At 31.6% G+C, this 24,343-nt stretch overlaps 1 protein-coding gene and 1 long non-coding RNA gene across 3 annotated transcripts; one reads left to right on the top strand and one right to left on the bottom strand.

Moving 5' to 3' along the window:
• Positions 1-5,040: 5,040 nt before the first annotated feature.
• LOC112094040 lies at positions 5,041-7,998 on the bottom strand. 2 transcript variants are annotated; one of them, XR_002903323.1, is made up of 5 exons: positions 7,944-7,998; positions 7,590-7,665; positions 7,410-7,500; positions 6,198-6,245; positions 5,041-5,291 (listed from the first exon to the last, which is right to left on the bottom strand). It is a non-coding gene; the product is annotated as an uncharacterized LOC112094040 (long non-coding RNA). The 2 variants fall into 2 exon arrangements; XR_002903322.1 differs by having other exon boundaries at positions 7,410-7,496.
• A 1,600-nt stretch (positions 7,999-9,598) lies between these two features.
• Positions 9,599-22,922, top strand: LOC21400115 (metacaspase-1). The gene is made up of 7 exons (XM_010110852.2): positions 9,599-9,693; positions 20,050-20,137; positions 20,462-21,008; positions 21,553-21,883; positions 22,099-22,219; positions 22,325-22,531; positions 22,644-22,922. Exons 1-7 carry the CDS (start codon positions 9,599-9,601, stop codon positions 22,701-22,703), a joined length of 1,449 nt encoding a protein of 482 aa, XP_010109154.2. The 3' UTR covers positions 22,704-22,922.
• The last annotated feature ends 1,421 nt before the right edge of the window (positions 22,923-24,343 follow it).

Here is a 24,343-nt window from a genome sequence, read left to right as displayed (position 1 = left end):
TTGTTTCTGGAATTTCAAGTATTTATTTTCTTTATTGGGTTGCCTTTGAAACGGCATTGTTGTAATCAAAATGCATGGTATTACTCTTTCATGTATGGTTGATACGTTTGTGTGTGTTTTCTGTATCGAGATTTTTTTCCTCTTCTTTTGGTGAATGTTTGTTTTGCTAATTTGGATAAGTTGATGTCGTTGAGTCCTAATTATTGCTTGTTGTTACATTGGCAATTTACGGGATGGGCAATATCTTCGACCATCAGATCCTGCCTATGAGCAAGTACTGGATTCCCTAGCTATGGTTGCTAGACATACCCCGGTACCACTTTTAGAAGCTCTTATAAAATGGAGAGAAAGGTGGGTTGTTCTATGTTCCCCCTCCTCTGAAGACGCGTTTCTCATTTCGGCCATTCTCTAGTTTATTGCTACCCAGATTTACAGTAATGTAAAGTCTAGAACTAGAAAATAAGTCGAGTTAATTTTGGTTTCTGCCGGTCGTTCATTTTGAAATAGTAAATGAATTTGCTTAGTGACAAAACATGCGTCTGTTGTACTATAGTATTCATTGTCTATCTCTGTGTGTGTGGTACGCGCACGTGTATTTGGTGCTTGCTTATGTTTTATGTTAGAGCCAAGGTAGGAATGAGACGGTAAGAACTGATTAAAGACAAATATTTCGTGATAGAAAATGGTAAAATTTTGACCTTTACCTTTTCTCTTCTAGTTTGAAGCGTCCTATTTCCTTGGAATCTAGTCACGTTTGTTTAATGCCTCCTCCTTTTCTCTCCCCAAGCATGGATGACAATGTCGTTATTTAGTTTTATCGAAATGTCTTAAGATGAGTCATCTTGTTTTCTTTTTTCAGTATGCAATATTGTTTATTTTGTTGCAGCGAATCCCCAATAGGTGCAAATGATGCGTCTACAGTCCAAAGGAAGGTTCGTGCCAAGTTTCTTTATATTTTTGTTTTAAAAAGCTGAGATAGGTGATTAGTAGCTTTTGCAGAAAACTTGTATCCCTTGTCAGAGAAATTTTCTTTATTCCGTGCAATTCATGTCAAGAACCACTAATTGTTACTTTTAAGTTCATTACCCTTTATCTGTGCACTTAGTTAATTGTTAGAAGTTTATGATTTGCTTACAGGTTTCACTTAAATCTTTTATCAGCAGTTTGTGCTTGAAAAAATCAACAGTTGGCCTAAAACGTTCCTCGTCTTAAATTTGTTCGACACCTAGATACAATAGTCCACACATTTAATTGACATGTTCGCATAAATCTCAGCTTGCAGTGGAGTGCATTTTTTGCTCAGCGTGTATTCGATTTGTGGAGTGCTGTCAACAGGAGGGACTTACTGGTTAGGTCATTGCATTGTCATGTTAGTTTTCTGTCATAATTTCCTCGTCCTGTAATTGAATTGTGCTTGTCTTCTTTGCAGAAAAGCTTTGGTCTGGACTTGAAAATTTTGTCTTTGATTGGTTAATCAATGCTGATAGGTAAGGTAAGGCCGGTTTATGGTGTCTGAACTATTATTTATGTCGTGAAAGTTTTGGCCATATGAACATAACTTGCTCTATTTGCAGGCTTGTTAGCCAAGTTGAATACCCATCCTTGGCTGATCTTCGGAGGCTTCTTTTGGATTTGGTTGCTCAACTCTTAGTTGCCTTATCTCGCATCAGGACTAAATCTAGCATTAGATTGGTGGTGATCATACTATTGCAGCGGGAAAAAAAAGTACTATGATTTCATTCATTGCTAGTTGGCAATCATCAAATTGAGGTTTTAATAATTACTTCTAAAATCCACGTTGAGTTCGGGTTTCTCTTTGTAATATTATGCTCTTAAAGCTAATCAACATCTTTATCATTTACTCCTCCAGGATGGTAAAAAGAAAATGTAAGTGATATATATGTTTGCAAGAATTATTCCTTTTTGAAATGATATATCAATGTGTGTATTTACGTGTTTGTGTGTAGATATCAATGTGTATATTTTGAAATGATATTTTTATTTGCTCATTTTTCTTGTGTTATGTGGTAAAATTGTTATTCCTTTCTAATCACGTGTTTTTATATTCAAGCAAAATCATGTGTGTTGATTGTTCTTTATTTGTGGTTCGATAATTAACTATCATTTGGCTTCCATTTCTTGGCATGAAATTTCTCAACAAATTTATCATATTTTCTTGCAGATTTTTGAGAACCCCGCCAAAATTGGTAATTATGATATTTGACTGCATTATCAGAGTCAAACTGAGTACCATAATATGTACAAGGAGTTCTATGACACCACTCTAAATGGTGCCATGGAGCAGATGTACAACGAAATGGCTTCTCGCCACATAGTCAGGTTCTCATGCATTCAGATTATCAAGACTGCAACTGCCCCTGCCAAGCTTTGCAAGAGAGAGAGCACAAAACAATTCCACAACTCGAAGATAAGTTTCCATTGGTGTACAAGAAGGTCAGGCCACCAACTAGGAAACTGAAGACCGTATACAAGGCATCAAGGCCCAACTTGTTTATGTAACTTTGTCATTTGACGATCAAGCTTTTAACTTGTTTATGGAATGTACATTTTTGCTCAACAAATTGATTACTCACTAATGCTTCTTTTAGTTGTAATTATATTGTGAATGAAGAAATAAAAAAAAAGAATTAATTATTATAAATTTATTGTTAAAAAACTCAAAATTATAACATTATGTTTTTTTAAGTTAAACAAGTATTTCTAAATACAAAAAATAATTATATATATTTAAGTTTCATACTATATCTATTTTGATCATTTTACATACCCACAACAATTCAACCTTAAAATTTATCAAACGCTTTTACACTGAATTCGGAACCAACACAGCTATTATAATTACAGTTTACCAAACACTCAACTACTTCTTGTAACAACTACTTCTTTCTTCAACACAGTTAAAAATAATTTTTTTAAAATTCACAGCATTATTAAACTAAGCCATTATTACCACAGTTTTAAAGTGGCAATTAAGAGCATATATATTCCTGTCAGAATGGTTAGATTCTTTCTTATGATTGTACATTATTGATGCTGTAAAAATATTTCCTTTTCAAAGGGATTTGACAAAACAAATTTCACCCATTTTCTTGGCAACCAATTTACTCATTGGGATCAAAAAGCTAAAACACACCCGTGTCAATTTCTTCCTTTTTGCTGTAGTTGTTTGCAGTGGGATTCTTGCTCTTTTTTTTTTCTTTTTTTTTTTTTTGCTCTGGGTTTCTTTCTTTACTTCTAGGGGTTTGATCGAATTGAGAAAAAATAGGAATTAAAAACGTTAGAAAAACGTCAATAACAAGTTTATTAATGTATTTACTAAAATACCTTTAAAATTGGCAACATGTACGTGCCACATGTCAATTTCTATCTATGATTTAACAGAGGAAAATTTGCAATATTTCTAAAATTCAAAAAGAACGAATATTACAAATTAAAATTCAGGAAACATTTTGTTATCCGAGTTAAAGTTTGGGGGGCATCCATGTAATTTGCCTTTTATTTATTTATTTCAAGGTGAGACTAGGTTGTTTGGTTGGAGAATTCGTCCCCTGATTCGAATCATGATTCGTAATTCGCTACAGTATTTTCTCTCACAAAAAATACACGTAAATCAAAAATAATTCTAATCACATGATTCTAATTCATAAACCAAACGTCTCAAGTTAGAAGGCCTTTATTGAATAGGAAAATACTTGCTTTGAGTTCTAAATATTTTGTCAGAAGCGTAGGTCTAGAAATATTGTGATTGATGACCCTTTAGACAGAGATGAATATTAGCTGAAAAATATTTTAATTACTTTGACAAATATTTTCTAATTATAATTAATGTGGGTTTATGCCTTTTTATTTTTCCTGAAAAGAATATATATTATTTTTTGTGTTAATGTGGAGTATATTAATAGGTTTTTATGAAATTTTAATACATGTAAATTTTGTAATAAATAAATTATAATTTAGTGAGGGTATTAATAAATTTAGTGGGTGCAAATATAATTACTCTAAGTTAATTAGGTAATTAGCTAAAGCCCTAAATAATTAAGACCCCAAAATAATTAATTTTCTTAATTACTTATATGTATTATCGTTTTTTTCCCATAAAACTTTAAAAAAAAAAGGGTTTTATAGGAGATATCAAAAGCCTTATTTATAGGAGAGAAAGAGATAATAGCCTTGATAGTGGCACCACTGATCATATGACCAATTGCTGCTTTTTTCCTTAAATAAAAAAAAAAAAAAAAAAAAAAAAAAAAAAAAAAAAAAACAACAACAACAACAACAACGGCTTTTTTTTTAATTGCTCACTTATAAATATAAGTGGCTAAAAGCCGCGCATTGCCGCGAAAAATACTGTTTTATTATATGAAAAATTTAGAATTTTTAAAGTATAAGATTAGTTTATATATACATAAATACATATAGATATATTTACATAATATTTTAGTTAAAAGTTTCTTAGTATGTATTATAGCTTTTATTTTCCTTTTTTTCTATTGTTCTTGTAACTGCAAAATACAAATTTTTAAAAAAATAATAATAATTAAGAAAGTTGAAAATATTTAATTATATGTAGTGTAAATTAAAAGATTTAAAAATAGTTATATTACATGGTTCTTAAGTGTTTTATGAATGGGTTTATTGCTTTGGTTCAAAACTGAAATAAAAAAATATTGTTAAAGTTATATATTCAAAATAAAAAGGTACAATTTATGATATGACAGGCAAATATGCTCTACCAGTAGGTAAAGTAAAATTATGGTTGACCATAAAGTTCATCAATTGTGAGCTTGGGTGTATCTAACCAAAGCAAGAGAAGAGCTGGATTAAACAAATGAATTAATGATTTCTCATAGAAATAATTATGGGCCCACAGTTGTTTAACTTTGAAAGTAAAAAAAGGTTTGGAATTATACAAAAAGTTTATAGTATAGATTTAGTTTATATATGCATATCTATATATAGATGTATCTAGATAATATTCTAATTAGAAGTTTCTTATAATGTATTAGAGCTTTTGTTTTCCTTAACAGTCCTAATATGAACATTGTAAGCTCTAATACAGTGGATAAATAGATATATCTAAGGTAAAATGAAGCCAAGCTAAGCTAATATGAACCTAAAAAATAAAAATAAATTTAAAAAAATTTACCTTGGCAACATCAAGAAGTTTAACAATAATTGCGGAGGAAAGAGACTCCAGAAGCAGAGACTCAGCGATACCTAATTCTCTATCTGAAGCGTTCTTCAAACTTGGAGGTTGAACGGCCGATAACCTAGATTAGTTCAATGAAACTCCATCAAAACCCAAATTATTAACTTAGCTTCAACATTTCGTGCCTCATTTCACAGGAAACCAATTCAAAAAAAAAAAGTTGTATTTGACCTTCATCCATCCCCGAAGTTATTTACCCCAACTTAAGCACTCTTTGATCTAGCTATAAATCACTCTGTTACATAATTGAAGACCTTAAATATGCATTCATATTGTGTCCTTCAATGTGCCTTAGGAAAGCCAAAGTTGATTATAATATTAATACACCAAACGACAAATCAAGCTCTTTCAATGCAACAATAATGCAAATAGCTTATGCATAAGATCAACACAAATAGAAATCTGTAGTCTCCCAAGAGCTTTTACCACTACCAACAATATTATAACTTACCATTACAACGACGACTTCAACACTTATACATACTTAAAACATCATTATCGTCCACAATATAATCAAACACAAGGAAATCAATCTTTCAAAACACATAAACTAACAAATAATATTTATCTCAGAAAGTAGTACTCTAACATCAAAACTAACCAAGATAGCTCATTAGATTCAATCCTATACTTCAAGACTAACCTTCAGAAATCCCTTTTCTTTGTACTAATTTTGGGAAACAAACCAAAATAGTGCAGCAATTGAATTACACTATAACTTTTCCTTGACTGTCATGGTGAACATAGAAAAGAATTAAATTTTTTCATGCTCTTAATGCAAAGTATTCTATCAAAACATTGAAAAGGGAAAAATAAAAGCAAGAAATAAATAATTCATGAGAAAATTAGAATTACATCATCTTAAAACATCATTATCCTCCACAATATAATCAAACATAGGCAAATCAGTCTTTAAAAACACATAAACTAACAAATAACATTTATCTCATAAAGTAGTAACATTCACCTTGCTTCATTGTTTTAATACCTTCGTCCCATCCCTTAATAATTTACCCTGCAATCCATCATAACATACAAACATCACCCTCATTAGCGGCACTCTATCTCAAAAAATTATCTCATCCTAATTAATGATAGGTTCTCGATAAGGATGTAAACTAAACAACCTCATTCTTTCTAATTCTGAAAAACATACGAAATGGCTTAAACTTAAGCAAGAATAAAACATGAAGCAGCACGATTTATAACCTCTACTTCCACTTTGTTGCACCACTTGTTCTAAGTAACATGAAGTTCCACATCAACAACTGACTAAAAAACCAACTTATATAATTATCTTGAAGGATTTAGTTTACTTACAGATGGGAAGTTTTCGTTGAAAACTTCCAGTTGATCAGTATAATACATGTAGGTGATCTGAATAAATATTTGATAACAGTGAACTTTCTTGTAGATACATAACACAAAGTATGAAAAGTGTCAAAATACCAACTTGAGAAATCAATTATGACCTTATCACTTTTAGAAAATTCCTCAAAATCAGACATACGGGCACTTTCAATACATCTTATCACATTGCGAAAAAGATGAACTATACCAAGCCGCAAGGTACGGGCACTTTCAATACATCTTATCACATTGCGAAAAAGATGAACTATACCAAGCCGCAAGGTAATAGAAGAGTTCTCAATTTTCACAGTGTAGCTAATGTTGCTTGCAGCATTTCAAGCACTTCAAACATAAATAAACACTTTGAATCGAGTAAATACTTTTCCTGATTTTTTTTTCCTTCTGATATGATAATAAGCCATAACAGAAATTGCAAATGAATATCTGCAGAATACATATACATTAAGAAGAATGGATTATATCATCACCTTAAAGTAAATCTTGAAGAGCTAGCAAGTCTGTATAATGCTCCAACGCATTTTGTGCCTTTTACTTAGAACATAATACCCCATTAACTCATTAACAGTAACAACTAAAGAAACTTAACCATTACACAAATTCAACTTCTTAATGCACAACTCACAATCATTGGCCAGAAAAAAATCATAATTGTCTAAGTCTTCAAAAATTTTATATCCATCTAGGTGCAATAAGCATAAACAAATAGCTTGTTCTTGTTAATTATGGCAAAAAAAAGATCAAATTAGAGATCAGGGTAGAGAAAAAGGAAGCATATACAAAGAAACAAAGCACAATGAGAGAAACATACAGCAAGAACGCGAAAGACTTTCATGAGGAAAGAACCACCAGCCTGCAAGTTCTTAGGTCTTCCATTTGAAGCCAATTCTCTATCAGCCTAACTAAAACCAAAACATCATTTGCTTAATTCCTTTTCCCAATCCTTCAAAATCCTAATTATAAAATCGAAAAAAGGAATTTTGAAGCTCACATTCTCCACAAGGATCCTAATTTCATAAGCAACGACACACAACACCTCCAATCCGAGATTCTCTACAAAAATGAAGCTTTTCGTGCAAGAAACAGAGGAAATAGCAAAAATCTCAGAATCATCTTAAAATAAAGAACAATTTTTTCATGCAAAATCATCAGAGACACAAAAAGAAACCTAAATTAAGCCTCATTCATGAATCATTACAACCGGAATGACAAAAAAAGGGATAAATTTCCACTCAATTACGACTTACAATTCAAAACATGAATTAATAGGGAGAGCAAACATTCATCTTGTAGAAAATTTCTAAGAAAATCAAATAGTTAAACTGAGAAAAGTTTAAATCTTTACCTGTGTAGGCGCGAGTTTTCCAAATACTCCTTGGATAGGAATTGGCAGATATCTTGAGTATAGAAAAGAAAACAAATAAACAAATAAATAAGCAAAACACCAACGTGAATGGGAATGAAATATTTGTAGAGAAAGATAATAAACAAAGAGAAGGTATTGAATAAAAGCACTTTTTTTTCTCTCTCTCCAATTTTGCCGGCAAATTATAACCTTAAAACCCCAAAAAAAGCCCAACAATAACTGCAAAAAATGTACAAAGTTTATGTACCTTATTATCATGAAAAAACTCCGAAACGTCCAAATTTCAACGGCAAATGCGATTAAAGAACTGAAACCCAAACCAACTCCAAAACTCTGTTAAAAAAAACAATAATCAAAGGAGAAAACCCTAAATTACAATTATCAATTACAAAAATTAACAAAAAGAAACAATATATTAAACGCCAACAGCTAGAGAAGGAGAAATCTTTGAGAGCTTCTGCGTAACAGCCAAAGAGAAGAGGCGGACCAATCATCAATTACAAAAATTAACAAAAAAAATTGAAAAATCTTTGAGGGAATTCAGTCTTATATATAGAACAAAAACCATCAAACCCTAATTAAAGAATCTTGTGCTATCAATTATACATAGATATGAATATAATTGACTAATTATAAACACATATATATTCGGAATAATATTAAAATTAAAAAAAAAATGAAACTATTCATGAGACGAAATCCAATGAATTACTGTTCTCGCCAAGTCAAGCCAGTACAAATCAGAGAAAACCCAATCTAAAATAATAGACATGAAACCACAACTATTTTCATAAACGACGGAAGAACCAAAACAAAGATTGAAAACTTACCTCGTGGTTCCCATTTGGTTGCTTCTGAAACCAATTGATGTTCAAAACCTTTATAAAAATAAACAAACCCAAAATTAGAAATCAAAAGCAAGAGTCGTAGCAGTAGTGTTGTCGTTAGTTCCAGTGGTGGCACGTTTTCTGGTGATGGCGGCGGGTTTGGGAGCGCTGAGTGTGGCGGAGATTTTGTGGGAGCAGAAATCCCTAAGAGTGGGTGGTGGAGGAGACGATGGCGGTACTGGAAGTTTTGCTGTTGCAAGGAGAAAAAAAATCGAGAAGGGAAGCATTTTTTACGGAAAGGAAAAGAAAGGACCAGAAACTTTCCATATGGGTAGGAAAAAGACGAAAAAGCCCACACAAAAGCGAAAAAACAAAAGAGAGAGCAAGGGCAAAACGGTTTTAAAAAACGTGCATTGTACAATGAATAGTGATCCGTGAGTGTGTGAACAGTGCAATTACAATACAAATATATCATAGAAAGTAAATAAGCAGAGCAAAATATTGATTTGTCTAAAAATTACCAGGTGAGTTAAAACAGAGGAAAAAACAATGACTTTAGTATATGCATAAAACAGTAAGAAAGAAAAAACCAAGTGTAAAAGGGGATCGAGCAAAAAAGGAGTAGGGAAAATAGGAAATATAAGAAAATGAAAAAGTAGAAGGTAAGATTGCATTTGCATCAAATGGCCAGTTATCCAAATCCAAGGACAAAAGAGGCCGTTACAATGCCAAAGCAAAAGAGTACATCGATATGTTGAACTCAAAAAAATACTAAAAATTTTCCAATACAAGTGCCAAAACAGTGCAATGACAGCCCAAATACCAATGCAAGTGGCAAAACAGTGCAATGACAACCCAAATACTAAGAAGATGAAGAAGTTCATGCTCAGATATGGAAAAAGGTAGGGGAAAATAAGGTAAATCCGTTCTCCCACTATACAATCTTAGTACTTTAAATTAGAATCAATAGTGGGAAGTTCAAATATAATGGTTCAATTTTAAAAGGCAAAAAAATTGAGAGAAGCAAAGGAAAAATAGCAGCCGCTGAAAATGAGTGAAAATTAGGCGCAAAGAGGAGCAGTAAAATATAATGTTTCAGTTTTAAATGTTAAAAAGATAAGAACAATTGAATAAAAAAATTAAAAGTGAGTAATAGAAAGAAAAAGGTAACCTATTTGTAAATAACTTCTGAATAAAATAGTAGAGCCAAAAGGGCAGAAACAGTAAATTAAGGAAAAGGAAAAAAAAAAAGGAGAGAAGCAGAAGCTTTGATTAAGAAAATATTGACAAATCCGGAATCCAAATAAAAAGGGCACACTCTTTTTGGACAAATCATATAATACTCAATGGGTCAAAATCATTTATAATCATCATCGCCATTAAAAAAAAACAACAAAGGAAAAAAGGGTTAAATAAAACTGAAATATGTTAGGTAAAAATATACATATAAATATCTCATTAAGAAATGAACAATTTTAAAGCTAACACAACTAAGGACTATACACTGATTATATAGAGAGAAAGAGAAGAAGGAAATAATCATAGATTAACAACATTTACTAATAATAAAGAAAAAATTTTATCAACTTCTTATAAAGAGAAACTTTTATGAAATTCTTAGAGCAGCAATGTTCATTCATTAAGTGACAAAGTTATATGTAAACAGAATTAACAAAACAAAACTGGCATATTAATAATAGTATAGGTAGATAATATATTGAATACCATTAAAAAGCATACGCAAAAGCATTGACTAAGAATATATTAACAAATTCGGAATCCAAATAAAAAAGGTACAGTCACAGCAATTTTTGAATGATCAAAATCATTTATGATCACCATTGCCATTAAAAAAAAGAACAACAAAAAAGGAAAAAAGAATCAACTAAGACTAAAACATGTGAGGTCAAAATATACATCTAAATATCTCACTATGCTATTATTAGGAATACCTGAAGTGCTATAACAGTGCTCTCAGTATAAGATATCAACCAATCAGGGCCAACACAGGTACTCAAAAATAGAAGGATGATAAAACATAGCAGACAACCAACTCAAGGAGTAAATGAAGATAGGTCAGATAGAAAGGGAAAAAGGTCAAGTGAAAAAACAGAGCAGTAAATCATCGACAATGGACCAAAGCAGTAAATGAGCACAGGTGAGATAGAAAGGGAATAACGTCAAGTGCAAGGAAAAGGAGCAAGAACACAGATAACAAATTCACATAGAGCAGTAACATATATAAATAAAGAATAAAAATGTTAAGATGAACAGTAAATAGCCTCTAATTACATTACACGTAATAGAGGATTGTCGGTTAAGAAAAAGTAAGAGCTCAAAATTTTCTTATTAGCTGATAAAAAAATATTGTATTTAGAATTAAAAAAGAAGAAAAATAAGTGAAAAAAAGGCAACATGACTCCCACAGTAATTATCTCACGGTGAGAAAGAATAAAAAGAAATGGTAACATGACAAAGCAAAAAATTGAAAATTTTTTTTTCTTCTAAAATTCCAGCCTGTTTCAGATAATGCAAGAAGAAGAAATTATTAGTTCATTTAATACATTTGCTGCAAGATATGTACAAATTACCGTCCTGGGAACACAAATTAGCAACACAAATACTACAGCTTAGTAATTTAATACAATGAGAAGCAAAAAAATCAGGATTCACATACATATGGCATGCAACCGGCGAGGCAGATAAAAAATTCCTGCAGAAAAAAATACATGAAATCAGAAAGATAGAAGGACAATTTAATAAATCAGAGGCAAAAAAATCAGGATTTATATACATCCCACGTGCAACCAACAAGAGAGACCAAAAAATCCCGCACAAAAGAAAAAAAATTTGAAATCAGAAAAAAAAACCTTCTAAAAAGAATTATAACAAAATCAAATCTATTACTCAATAAGAAATTGCAATACACATATTCTTACAGATTCTTATGACTCCCCGAAAAAAGCAACATAACTCCAACAATAATCATCTTACGTAGAGAAAGAAATGCAAGAAATTTTTTTCCTCTAAAATTCCATCCTGTTTCAGACAATGTAAGAAGAAAAAATACCAATTCCAGCAATACAAACACCAGAGGTCAGCAATAATCAGAAAAAATAAAGCTTCTAAAAAGAATTATAGCAAAATTAAATGTATTACTCAATAGGAAATTACACTACATGTACTGTTATGAAACCCCAAAAAATTAAACGAAATAGGCAAAAAAAAAAAAAGGAAAAAAAAACAACGAAAAAAAGGGAAAAAAAATGAAAACGAAGAGTGAAAAATCAACATGCAAAAACCCAAACGAAAACGGCGATTGAAACCAACACAAAAGCCAGAAAGAAGAATGAGGGAGTCGCGGACAAACATAACAACATAAACCAACAAAAAATCACAAATCGAATCAGTGAAGGAACTGAAAAAACAAATAAAAAGTGGCAAAATTTCCACCCCAATCACACAAAAGAACCGGCAAAAACAAAGGCACAAAGAAACAAATGCAAGATTTCCAGCAAAACGAATGAGAAGAAGCAAATCGGAAGCCAAAAAAAAGAAGAAGGAAAAAGCAGCGATAAAATGGAGGAGGCGACAGACACAAAACGATGGAGGAAGAATACAACGTAAGATGCGAAGACAACGAAATCACAGAGGAAAAGCCAAAAAATTCCCACAAAAACAAAATAACGGAACATAATGAAATGGAAAAAAGAAGTAGGAAAAAAACTTCCAGCAAAAACAAAGGAACAAAACGGAATCAAATGAGAAGAAAATGGAGAGAAAAAAAAAAGCGGGAGCAAAAACGGCGCAGGAGAAAAGAGTAGTAAGTCAACATAGCGCAAAATAAACAATGGAACAAAACGGAATCAAATGAGGAGAAGCAGAGTTCGGGGGTACTGAGAGAGGCGGCGAGATTGGAGTGATCGAAGAAGCTAGAAAGTCCAGGGATTTATGTGGACCAAAATGCCCGAAAAGCCCCCTGCCAATTGAAGGGGGAGAAAGGGCAAAATAGGCAATACACTGTACTATGAACAGTAAAACACCAAGCAGCCCCTGCACGGAAGGAAAGAAGGAAGAGGAGGGGACGAAGGGCAAAAACGTCATTTCACTGTAAAAAAAACAGTAAAATGAGTCTACGTAAACAGTAATCCCAACTCCCCTTTAGATTATTTATAAAGTCACAAATATCCATTTCACACGCTGCAAAAAGAATAAGAAAAAGAAAAGAAGAAAAGGCTCTAAATAATTTTTCTCAATTTCCTTACTCATCAACATTCTATCAAATTCTTTTCTTACTCTTTTCTTGCCAATTTATTGATTAGAAATAGATCTGTGAACTAGAAAATATGAGTCAAGATATGACAAACTTAAAAAAAAAGGACTAATATTTTTTAGAGTGTATAAGTCTAGTTTTTAACCTTTTATTCTTGATTAAGTCAAAAAATTATATCACTCAAAAGGATAATCTAAATAATATCATTCAAAAGTGTATGGATCATGATTTTTACTATTTACTCTTGATTCGTAACATTTTTAGTCAAATAATTACACTAACAAAAGGGTATTTATTAAGAATAAGAGGTAAAAATTCAGACTCATAAATTTTTAAAGATAAATTCTGTAATTTTCTCTACTCAAAAAGGTATTAAAAAAAAGGGTAAAAATTCAAAACTCACTACAAAAATAAGTTCAATAATTTTCTAAAAAAAAAGAAAAAGAAGAGATAAATTGAATACCAAAAATGAGCTCTTGAAGAGTTTCCTATAAGTAATAAGAGAGATGCAGATAACTCAAGTAAATAATTGTTCTTTTGCATTTTTTAGTTAGTATGACTTGATTGATGATCTTGAGTTGAATTTGAATTATAACTTGAGTTGAAGTTGTAACTTGAGTTTGTGTTTGGATGTGCACATTTGAGTTATGATTTGAATTGAGAATCTTTTTGAGTTTGTGTTTGGATGGGTCAAAACTTAAATTTATATTTAGATAGTATTTTACTAAAAACTTAATGGTGATGAAAAATTTTAATAAAGTATATGGGTTGGGTTTTATTTATCTTTTCATTGTGAATGCATAGAAAAAAAAATCATCTCAATCAGAATTAAAACAAAAAAGTTATGACATTTTTAAGAATAGAAAAAATATTGTTCATTAACTTGAGTTCGAGTTTATAAACTCGAGTTGAAGGGGAAACTTAAACTTGAGTTTAGCTCTAAATTCGAGTTCAAACTCGAGTTGTACAAAGAACATGAACTTGAATAAAGTTATAACTTGAATTCAAATTTTTTTTCTGAGTTTTGTTGCAAAATAACTGTTGGAAACCGAATCGGATTCGGATGCGGAAGCGTGGCGGGGAGGCGGATCGTGTATAACAAAAATTTTCATAAAACTTTTGAGATACTCTATAGATTATATTAATTTATGCACGAATAAATTAATCACATTAATTTACATGTCAAGAACTCAATTAGAAAAAATATCTGGAGGCCGACTCGGATGATAACTTGAGTTCTTTGACCACGAACAATCCTTGCTCCGATCTTTGTGTTTAGAAAACCAAAATCTTCCACGTCAATTCCTTGATTCTACGTAGACGTGTGTGTGGGCACACGTGAGATAAAAATAGGTTTGATTAAACACTCGAATTTTCCACAAACACCAACGCATGCACAATGTGACATTTTTTGGGAGAAAAATTGTCCTTCTCTTGCTCTTAGGAAAATTTGGCCAGCCCTCTATTAACTAGGTTAAAAAATTTCATCGCGCGCAATTTTTCATCATCCCTTATTTATAGAGTATAAGTCCAACTTCTAGAAGGAATCAAATCTCTCTCTCCTGTTTGAATTTTGAACAAAAAATTATCCTCTACCTTATCTATTGTGGCCGGCCATATTAGAGATTCATATCCCTGTGTGTGGCGCCAAATTGCAAATAGGGAAGGAAGAGAAAATCATCATTTATCCTGTAGTCCCATTTTAATTCAAATTCGAATTTAAGTCAAACTTAAATTAATTTGAATTCTAAATTGAACAACTTATCAAATAAGTTTAAAAGGATAAATTTAAATTATGTTCATGATTCAAATTCAAATTTAAATAATCACATTATTTAATAATTAATTCTCAATTAATTATTTTTTGAGTATTTAATTTTAGAATTCCATAATTTTAAAATTCCCATTTTGTCCTTTGTGTCTTGTAGAATTACAAGGATGACGTGGGGACTTATGGACCTATAATCCCGAGCTCCAATAAAATAATAATTAATTACGCACTTTAATTAATTAATTAATTCTATTAATTCCAATAGTTACTCCACTATAAACTTGGAATTGAACTCTCAAAATTATAGACATTAATTACTTTTAAACTGTGAAGTGTCTATTTGATATAGTCATTACATATAGATCAATCCTCCATAAATAATTCATAATTAGAGTCAGGTAGAATTCGTTAACCTCTCTAATTATATCTTCATCCTTGAGTACCATTGATTCTCTAATGGATAGTGATTCATAAAACACATTCATGAACCAAAGCGCTCTTACTAATCCAAGTACCGAATCAACACTCAAGAGAATTATTTATCTACTTCTTTCTTACGAAGGAATGGATTCCATCTCGTATAATAACATTCCCGGCTACCTATTTCATAATCTCTCCAAAATACAAGGAATAGGATTCAGGGTCTCAGAATCCGTACCGAGTAAATTAAAATACATAAATCCATAAATAGGAGTTTGTTAAGAACTCAGGATTAAGATCATTCTATATATGACTAACGGTAGACTCAATTAGAATTTTTATGCTTAACGGAAATTATTAGAAATTCATATTGTATCTATGTCCATGTTCCATACTATCTCATTATGTGAAATACACTCATTCAATATCTCACCATATTAACAGTGCGGATAGCACCGTTCCATTCTAAATATGAATGACATGTATTAATAATGTTTTAATTAAAGATTCTGAACTTTAATTAAATTTATTATGAACAATATTTTTGATTATTATCCTTAAACACTATCTTCTCGTATATAACACTTATATACTATGTTTAAGGTTACATAAATAATCACGAAATTTTCATTTTATATTCATAAAATATTCATAAATATATGCACATAAAATTATGAATAAACTCTTTTATTAATTAAATAATAAATATCTTATTACATCTTATGCTATTAAGACACTATTTCCAATAATAACAACCCCAAACAATGCAACAAACTAATTTAAATGAATCGATAGATAATGAAATTCTATGAGAAAAAAACATAGAAACTGATATAGATGAAATTAATGAAGAATGTCAAGAAAACAGTGAAGAAGATGATATTAACATAGAACCTAGAGATGATAATAATAATAATAATTTGGGTCATATTTCTTTTGATATTTAAAAGATGGAAAATTAATATTTAAAGATAAGATGAAATTAACATGGAACCTAGAGATAATAATAATAATAATAATAATAATAATAATAATAATAATAATAATAATAATAAATTGTTAACAATTTCCATGACAGTTGCTTTTGCAAGGAGTTTTCCAAAATCAAAATTGATAAAATCTTAAATGGATTAGCGATGTTGTCTATTGAAAAAATTTTATATCGATATAAAGATTTGATCAGTGATTTTGGTTGTGTTTAGAGTTATTTTATTTTTATTTTTCACGTTTTTTGAGAAAAAAAATGAAAACGAGAGAGAAACGTCGTTTGGCACAATTAAAGACAAAAAACAGAAATAAAAATGATTTTTTTATTTAGTGTAAAATATGAGAGAAATGAAAAATGACTTTAAGTCATTTTTCATTTTTTGTTTATATTTTCTCCTTTCTCGAGCAGAGAGAGAGACATTAATGAATTTTTTTTTACATTGAAAACAATCTCTTGATAAAATTACTAAACGCATTTTTAAAAATAATTTATGTCTCATATTGAAAACGTTTTCATTTCTATTTTTATACAAAAAAATAAAATAATTTTAAAACGAGTTCTAAACGCACTATTTGTATGTCAAAATGGAAGAAAAATATATTTTAAATAAGTTTAAATTCATTTTTTTTATTGGAGTTTTAGAACTTTCGTCTAAGGCCTCAAGTTTGGTTGAGACAGCACGCACAGGCTGGATAACTCTAATTGATTGAGATTAATGGGATGTTTGGTAGAATGATTCGTTCCCTGATTCGAATCATGATTCGTGGTTCGCTACAATATTTTCTCTCATAAAAAATTCACGTAAATCGAAAATAGTTCGAATCACATGATTTAAATTCTCCAATCAAACGTCCTCTCATTAAGAGCACCGAGACCTCCCATCAGCAAAATAAGAATTGCGGACTAGACAATTACAATACTAGAAAATGGAGAAATCACCTCCGTCATTTTAATAGAAAACAACCAAAACAACTGATACACACTAAAACTAACCAGCAAAAACAACAATGCTTTTATTTAATAAATACATGAATCAAAACAAAAAGACAAAACCTAAATAACACTAGTCAGATCTTCGATGACAAGTTGACCATTGTCACGGATGAGCAAAGGAGCTGCAAAGCTACAAAAGCAAGCCAAAGAAATGCCCAAAAAAAGTCGAGCCAATCGCCACCACATGTTATCATCAAGTAGGAACATGTTTCAGATTAGGAAGGAAATAAATATTGTGCGTGTTTATAACTATTTTTGAAAATACTTTTCACATATTTTAAGAAGTAAAAAATGAAAATGAAAATAAAATTACGTTTGTTTAGTAAATATTTTTAAAACAAAAATAGTAAAAATAATTTTTGTGAAGGAATTAGAAAACAGTTGAAAGTTGTTTTCATTTTTCTATTTTCATTTTTTATTATTTATCAATAATATTATAATATATTAATTAATAAAAACGATTTTACTTTTTTATTATACTCAAAATAATCTCTTCAAAAAACCAACCTAACTAAATTTCAGAATCGGTCCCAAAATAATTCTCAAAACAATCTCATTTTTACTTTTTATTAAAAATAAAATTATTCTGAAATCAATTCCAAACACACCTATAAAGTTCAAGGCTCACTATTTTTTAACCCTTTTACCTCTCAAAAACAATGGTCCTTAATCACATATCATTTATCCATCACGTAGTATAATGGTAAAATATTTATATTGCTCTTCTAACAAATACAGTGAGAAAAATTATTTTTATTTTGTTTTCTTCACTTGGATTTTTTAGCTTCTATTTCCTTTCTATTTCAATTTTTCTTATCTGACATAGTGTAAAACTTTAAAGATAGTCTCATTATGGTTATGAGGTTTCCAATGTTTCTTCTTGTTAATGTAAATTATAGTTATACATATTGAATTTTGTATCATTTGCAAATTAAATCCTAAACTTTTAATTTTAGTATTTAATCAATAGCAAACAACGATTGAGGTCCAAAATTACAAAAAAAAAAAAAATAAATAAAAATAAAAGAAAACTTATCAACTAATAAAAAACTTGGATATTCTGCGTAATTTTTTTTCCCAGGGCATTTCCTTTCATTTGTTAGCTATAAAACCACAATTGCTAATTTTCAATAGATTTTCAAACATTCATTTGTCCAAATAAAAACATTTAAGAGTCCAAGTTGCATTATGCCATCACTCTTACTAGATCTAACTCTAATTAACCGGTTCAAATTTTTAAACAGTAAATGCTAATTGACGTTAATTATGTCATCAATGTCAAGTCATTCAGGATTAATTAAGAACAAATGTCTTGATGTGTAAAGTTAAAGTAGTATTTTAGTAGGTTACGAATTTTAGATAATATCGTATAAATATGCTCTTTGAAAGGGAAAGTAAGATATTAATATAATTTGATAAGAATTTGAGCTCCATCATCTCAAAAATTGGTTAGCGAATCGTTGATAATGGTTCTTAGCATTGAGACGATGACATGCAATATGCTTTCTACAACTATACTCATTTATTTTGTTGGTTTAAATTTTTAATTTAAGTTAAAGTAAATTTATGCGGAAAAAGTAATATAACATAAAAATTAAATTTAAATTTGTATGAAAGAAAATACTATAATAAAAATTTGAGCTTGATTGAAATCAAAATGTACTAGTACGAGGTAGCCATTGAGTCTTATAAATACACAACAGTGTTTAAGGTAAATATATATGTATGTGTGTATATATATGAGCATTTCTCTCGCAAAATTACGTGTCATGTAAAATATTTTTACATTTTGGTCGAAACTTTTTCGCTGCAAAAAGTTATCCATTGTAAAGATCAACTGATCCACGTACGTTCTTTTTGTTTCTGGCAACACACATTAGAACATTTTTAATGCAACGTTATAATTAATGTGTCGATTATAAATTTAATATTTGAGTGTAAAAAATACTTTCTAATATAATATTATTTATTGTGTTAAATTTCTCATATACTATACTCTATGACAAATTTCTCACAAAATATATCATATGAAAAATTTGACATTTAATTACTGTTGGTTAAAATATTTACTTTTTTCATGTAATTAATACAACTTTTACATTTTCTAATTATTGCGTATCGGCATGCTAAGTTTTTCTAACTGTTGGATCTGCGTAATTTTTTACTTTTACCTGATTTTATGTACGAAAATTTGACAGACAAAAAACTTGACATATCAGTATGTTGACGTACTGGAAAAGGTCTCTTATTTTAAAAATAGAAGTTTACTTTTATAACTTCTAAAGCTTAATAATTATGGAGTTTCTCTCGTAAGACAACAAAATGGAACTACCGCTAGTTCTGTTTTTTTAGTTATTTTTAGCCGTCAAATCTGTATCAGAAACTGTTTATTTTGCATACATTTTAAATCTCATTTAATTTTAACAAGATCTAAAGATAAAAAAATTAGTCATATTGGTAGGACGGCCTACCGGAGACATTCCCTAATAATCATAAGAAAAAGTAAACTTAGTATTTCAAATAACATTATCTATTAGGGTAAAAATAAAAACAACATATTATATTCTAATTTTTTATACTAAATATACAATTTAAATTAACATTTATATTGAATGTCGTTTCATTCGTGCCAACAACTCCACATACAACAAACTTTTTTTTAAGGGGCATACAATAAAACTGTTACTTTAATAATCTTTAGTTTACTTTTTTTTTTTGGCCTAAATAATACAATTATTGTTGTTATGATCGTTATTATGGTGGGTGAATAGGGGTCTCTGGGTGACTTCTGCAGTTTTTGGTGCATTTTACAGGAGGAAAAAGTTGACTACAAATTTTGAGAGCACAAAGTTTTGGAGATTGGATGGAAGAGTTGTTCACCTCCACATACTTCAGCCTTTTGTAGTTAAAAAAAAAAAAAAAAAAAAAAAAAAAAAAACGCAACTTGAGCAACTACTTAAGTTGACCATTGTCTTTTATTATTTGTCTTCTCCGCTTGCAGACAACCACTAGAATTTATTTTCTAATGTGAGTAATGGACCTAGTTCAAACCCATATCAACCACATTTTGAGAAAGTAACCTCATTTTTAAATTGATTAACACGTGATAAATTGTTTGGATAATAGAGATTAGGAATAATTCACACGTTTTAATATTGCCCAATTGCATGAACTTACTAATATTATATCCCTTTCCCGCCAGTAGTGCAACAAAATGTATAAAAGTCAAAGTCTTCTTCTTCCTCTCTCTCTCTTTTTCTCCTTCCGACATCTTTCCCTCTCCTCTTCCTCTTCACCTTCCTCTTCATTCCCCTTATAATTCTTCAACCCAATCACTCGTTTTCTCCTCTTCTTTTTCCTCACCAAAAAGAAAAAAAAGAAATCAAGAGTACGAGGATACTCATGCTCGTGGATTGCTCCAACTGCCGCACGGCGCTGCAGCTGCCGCCTGGCGCCACCTCCATTCGCTGCGCCATATGCCACGTCGTCACGCGCGTGGCCGAGCCACGCGCCCTCGAGCACTGCGGCCACATCAACGGCCCTCACCACCAGTATCATCCTGCTCCGCCGCCTGCAGCGCCGTCTCCGTACAACCACGCGCCGGCGGGGGCGCCGCCGCCGGTGCACGGCAGGAAGCGGGCGGTGATATGCGGCGTGTCGTATAAGAACACGAGGCGGGAGCTCAAGGGATGCATCAACGACGCCAAATGCATGAAGTATTTGTTGGTCAACAAGTTCAAATTTCCTGAGTCCTCTGTTCTTGTGCTCACCGGTAATTTCTCACCCTCTTTGTTTTTTTTTTTTGGTTAAATAAAGTTAAAGATTAGATTTTTCATGTTATCAACTTAAAGGGTAGGTGAAATGATCTTTGGTAATGACTATATGATTAGAAATTCCGTCTCACGAAATGATCTTTGGGGTATAAATACGCGTTTTTTTTTTTGTCTTACTTCATCTGGGAATTTTTATTAGCTTGATCTAATCTTAATTTTAATGGAAACATATAAGTGTTAGGAGTCCATATTAGAGTTCTATTGCTTCTTATAGTAAGATATGTACAAGGACACCTTGAAAATTGAAAATGTTGTTTCTAGGCTTCTCTTCGCTTATAAGTTTTGGCACAGAAGTCAATTGACAATGTCATCGTAAAAGAAATATGATTTGCATTAGTTAGTCTTGTTTGAAAATTTCCTTCTTAATTTATAAATTGCTACCCCTGACATTATAGAAAAACTGGCACTAGTTTTGACCAGGGCTGACTTTTGTTGTTCGCTATAACATTCTGACATTGATTTCTTCTTGCAAGTTACTTGCAGAAGAAGAAACTGATCCGTATAGACGTCCGACAAAACACAACATGAGGATGGCGCTGTATTGGCTAGTGCAAGGTGTTCAGCCAGGAGACTCCTTGGTATTCCATTACTCTGGCCATGGATCACAACAGAGGAACTACAACGGGGATGAGGTCGACGGCTATGACGAGACCCTTTGTCCCTTGGATTTTGAGACTCAGGGCATGATTGTCGACGACGAGATCAACGCAACAATCGTCAGGCCTCTCCCTGCTGGTGTCAAGCTTCACGCGATCATAGATGCTTGCCATAGTGGAACCGTGTTGGATTTGCATTATCTTTGTAGGATGGACAGGTTAGTATGTTTTTGTCATTCAAAATCTTGAGCCTTTAGCACAAGCAATTTATCAGGTGTTCCGTGATAGAGAAATCAATCTATACCATTAAAATTTAAAATGCTTATGAAAATTTTCAATTTTTATGTATTTTTACCTATGAAAAAGAGCTGCACGGTACAACCAGATTTTGATTTTTCTTACGATTTTCTTTCATTTTTATGTATTCATGTAGAAATGGGAGGTATGTGTGGGAGGATCATAGGCCTAGATCAGGTGTTTGGAAGGGAACCAATGGTGGGGAAGTCATTTCCTTCAGTGGCTGTGATGATGATCAGACCTCTGCTGATAGCTCAGTAAGTTCAATGTCTTGAGAGATCATTTTAACTTTCTATTCATTTAAAACATGGTCAAAAACTCTTTCAAAGCCTTAATATTCTTTTCTATGTGCACTTGTGCAGGCTCTGTCTAAGATCACTTCAACTGGTGCCATGACTTATTCATTCATCCAAGCGATCGAGCGGGGCCATGCGACGACGTACGGGAATATACTAAATTCAATGCGATCTACAATCCGAAACACGGATAATGATCTTGGGGGTGGTATTGTGACGTTTCTTCTCACTATGCTTTTGTCTGGAGGAAGTCTTTCTGGCGGGTTGAGACAGGTATATATACATGTCTTAGTAGTTACTGCACATAAATCTTGGCATATATGTTGAAGAAAATGCTATCACAAAGTAAATTAGATTTAATTCTTATTATGTGTTAATGTTGCAGGAGCCACAATTGACTGCTAATGTGCCTTTCGATGTGTATGCAAAAACTTTCTCCCTTTAAGTATTAAAGTGGTCTCTCCATCATGCGGGTCATTACACTACGTTTACAGTTTACCAAAAAAATCCATTTTTTAAATATCTTTGTTTCTTCAGTTTGCTGTAATTAAATAAATTGTCTTTGTGCTTCACTTTACTTGGTTGATAATTTTTCTTCTCATTACTCTGCTATAGCCTTGTATGCATTCTCTTCACACATCAATGTATAAAATTTACAAACAAACAAGAAGCAAACCAATTACATATAAAAATTCTCATTACAATTAATACAATCATCATCTCAGCATATATATATATATTTATATAAAAAAAAAAAAAAACAGAAGAACAAAAAGTAAACTAGAAAAGAATAATGGGAAACCTATCCTCTTATCTTCTTTGTGTCGTTTGGGCAGCTTTGCTATTAAACAACTTGGATTGCCTCTTGTACCTTGCATTGTCCTTGACAGCCATTTCTTCATATAACTACACCCACATGAGAGATTTTTATATATTTTAAAAAGGAAAAAAATGATTGTAAAGGACTATTTATAATTGAGATGGAGCGCCACAAACCTTTTTGTCTTTCTGAGGTAGTTTGCACCACAGTAGACCAAGTTTCTTACTGGTTTCGCCAAATGAAGACGACTTGACATCACCCCAAGTTGCCATTACAAAAAAAGCGTAAGAAGTGCACGGTCTTATAGGACAACTATGTCTCCTAAACAGCCTCTCAAACACATCAACCTTCTTCTTCTTCCTTGACTTCACCACTTTCTCACAACAAGACAGCGAGACCCGAGGATAATATGTCACCGGAGATATGACCCCGCTTCGCAGCCTCGTCACGACAAACGACTCCCTTCTGATCTCCGTCGTCCGATCAGAAGTACAGCAATTCTCGTCCATTAGTAGCTCCGAGGCAATCGGAGTTACATAGGAAGAAGCAGGACTTAATAAATCTTCTGTTGAAAACTTTTCCCGGGTGTATTCAACTGTCTCAAGAGACTGAAAGGGGCCAACTTTTTCGGGGAAAAGTGTCTTGTTGATGTTGAGTTGAACCGAGAATTGCAAATTCCCCGCGTCGCCTTGGACTTGGATGGTGTCTCCGCTGAGAAAACCGGACAGTTGGAGAGGAGTTGGAGATGCTAAGTTTGTTGGTACTACTATTGGACTTCTTGGTGGTGGTGGTGGTGTGTTTGACGATGATTGTCTTGGTTGTTGGAAATCCATGCTTGACATTGAAGAAGGAAGGAAACCGTACAAGAGAAAGTGAGTATTTGCAGTTAATGGAATTGTAAGAAAGGGTGGTTTTTGAGTTTATTGACATGACTGGTTGTGAAAAGTTCGACCGTTGCATTGCACCTTTTGGTGTTGGTCACCAGTGTTCAAATGACGGTTACAAATTGGTGGTTGGTCCTTTGTAGTTTGCATCATATTCTTACTCTTTAACCAGAAGAAGTCACAAGCACCTTCTCAAAATAAATTAAAAAGAAAAAAGACAAGATACGATTGTCAAAAAAAAAAAAAAAGAAAAAAAAAGACAAGTTGCGAAATGGGATTTTACAAGAAAAAAAGGATTTTAAAATTCCTCAAAAAATGAAATTGGGATTTATTTTTTTGAAAACAAAAGGAACTATTCTATGGAAAAAATCATAAAAAAGT

Source organism: Morus notabilis, unplaced genomic scaffold (assembly GCF_000414095.1).
Source record: "Morus notabilis unplaced genomic scaffold, ASM41409v2 Scaffold223, whole genome shotgun sequence".
Classification (NCBI taxonomy): domain Eukaryota; kingdom Viridiplantae; phylum Streptophyta; class Magnoliopsida; order Rosales; family Moraceae; genus Morus; species Morus notabilis.
The sequence above is the reverse complement of the archived record's forward strand: the minus strand, read 5'-3'. Positions and strand labels throughout refer to the sequence as shown.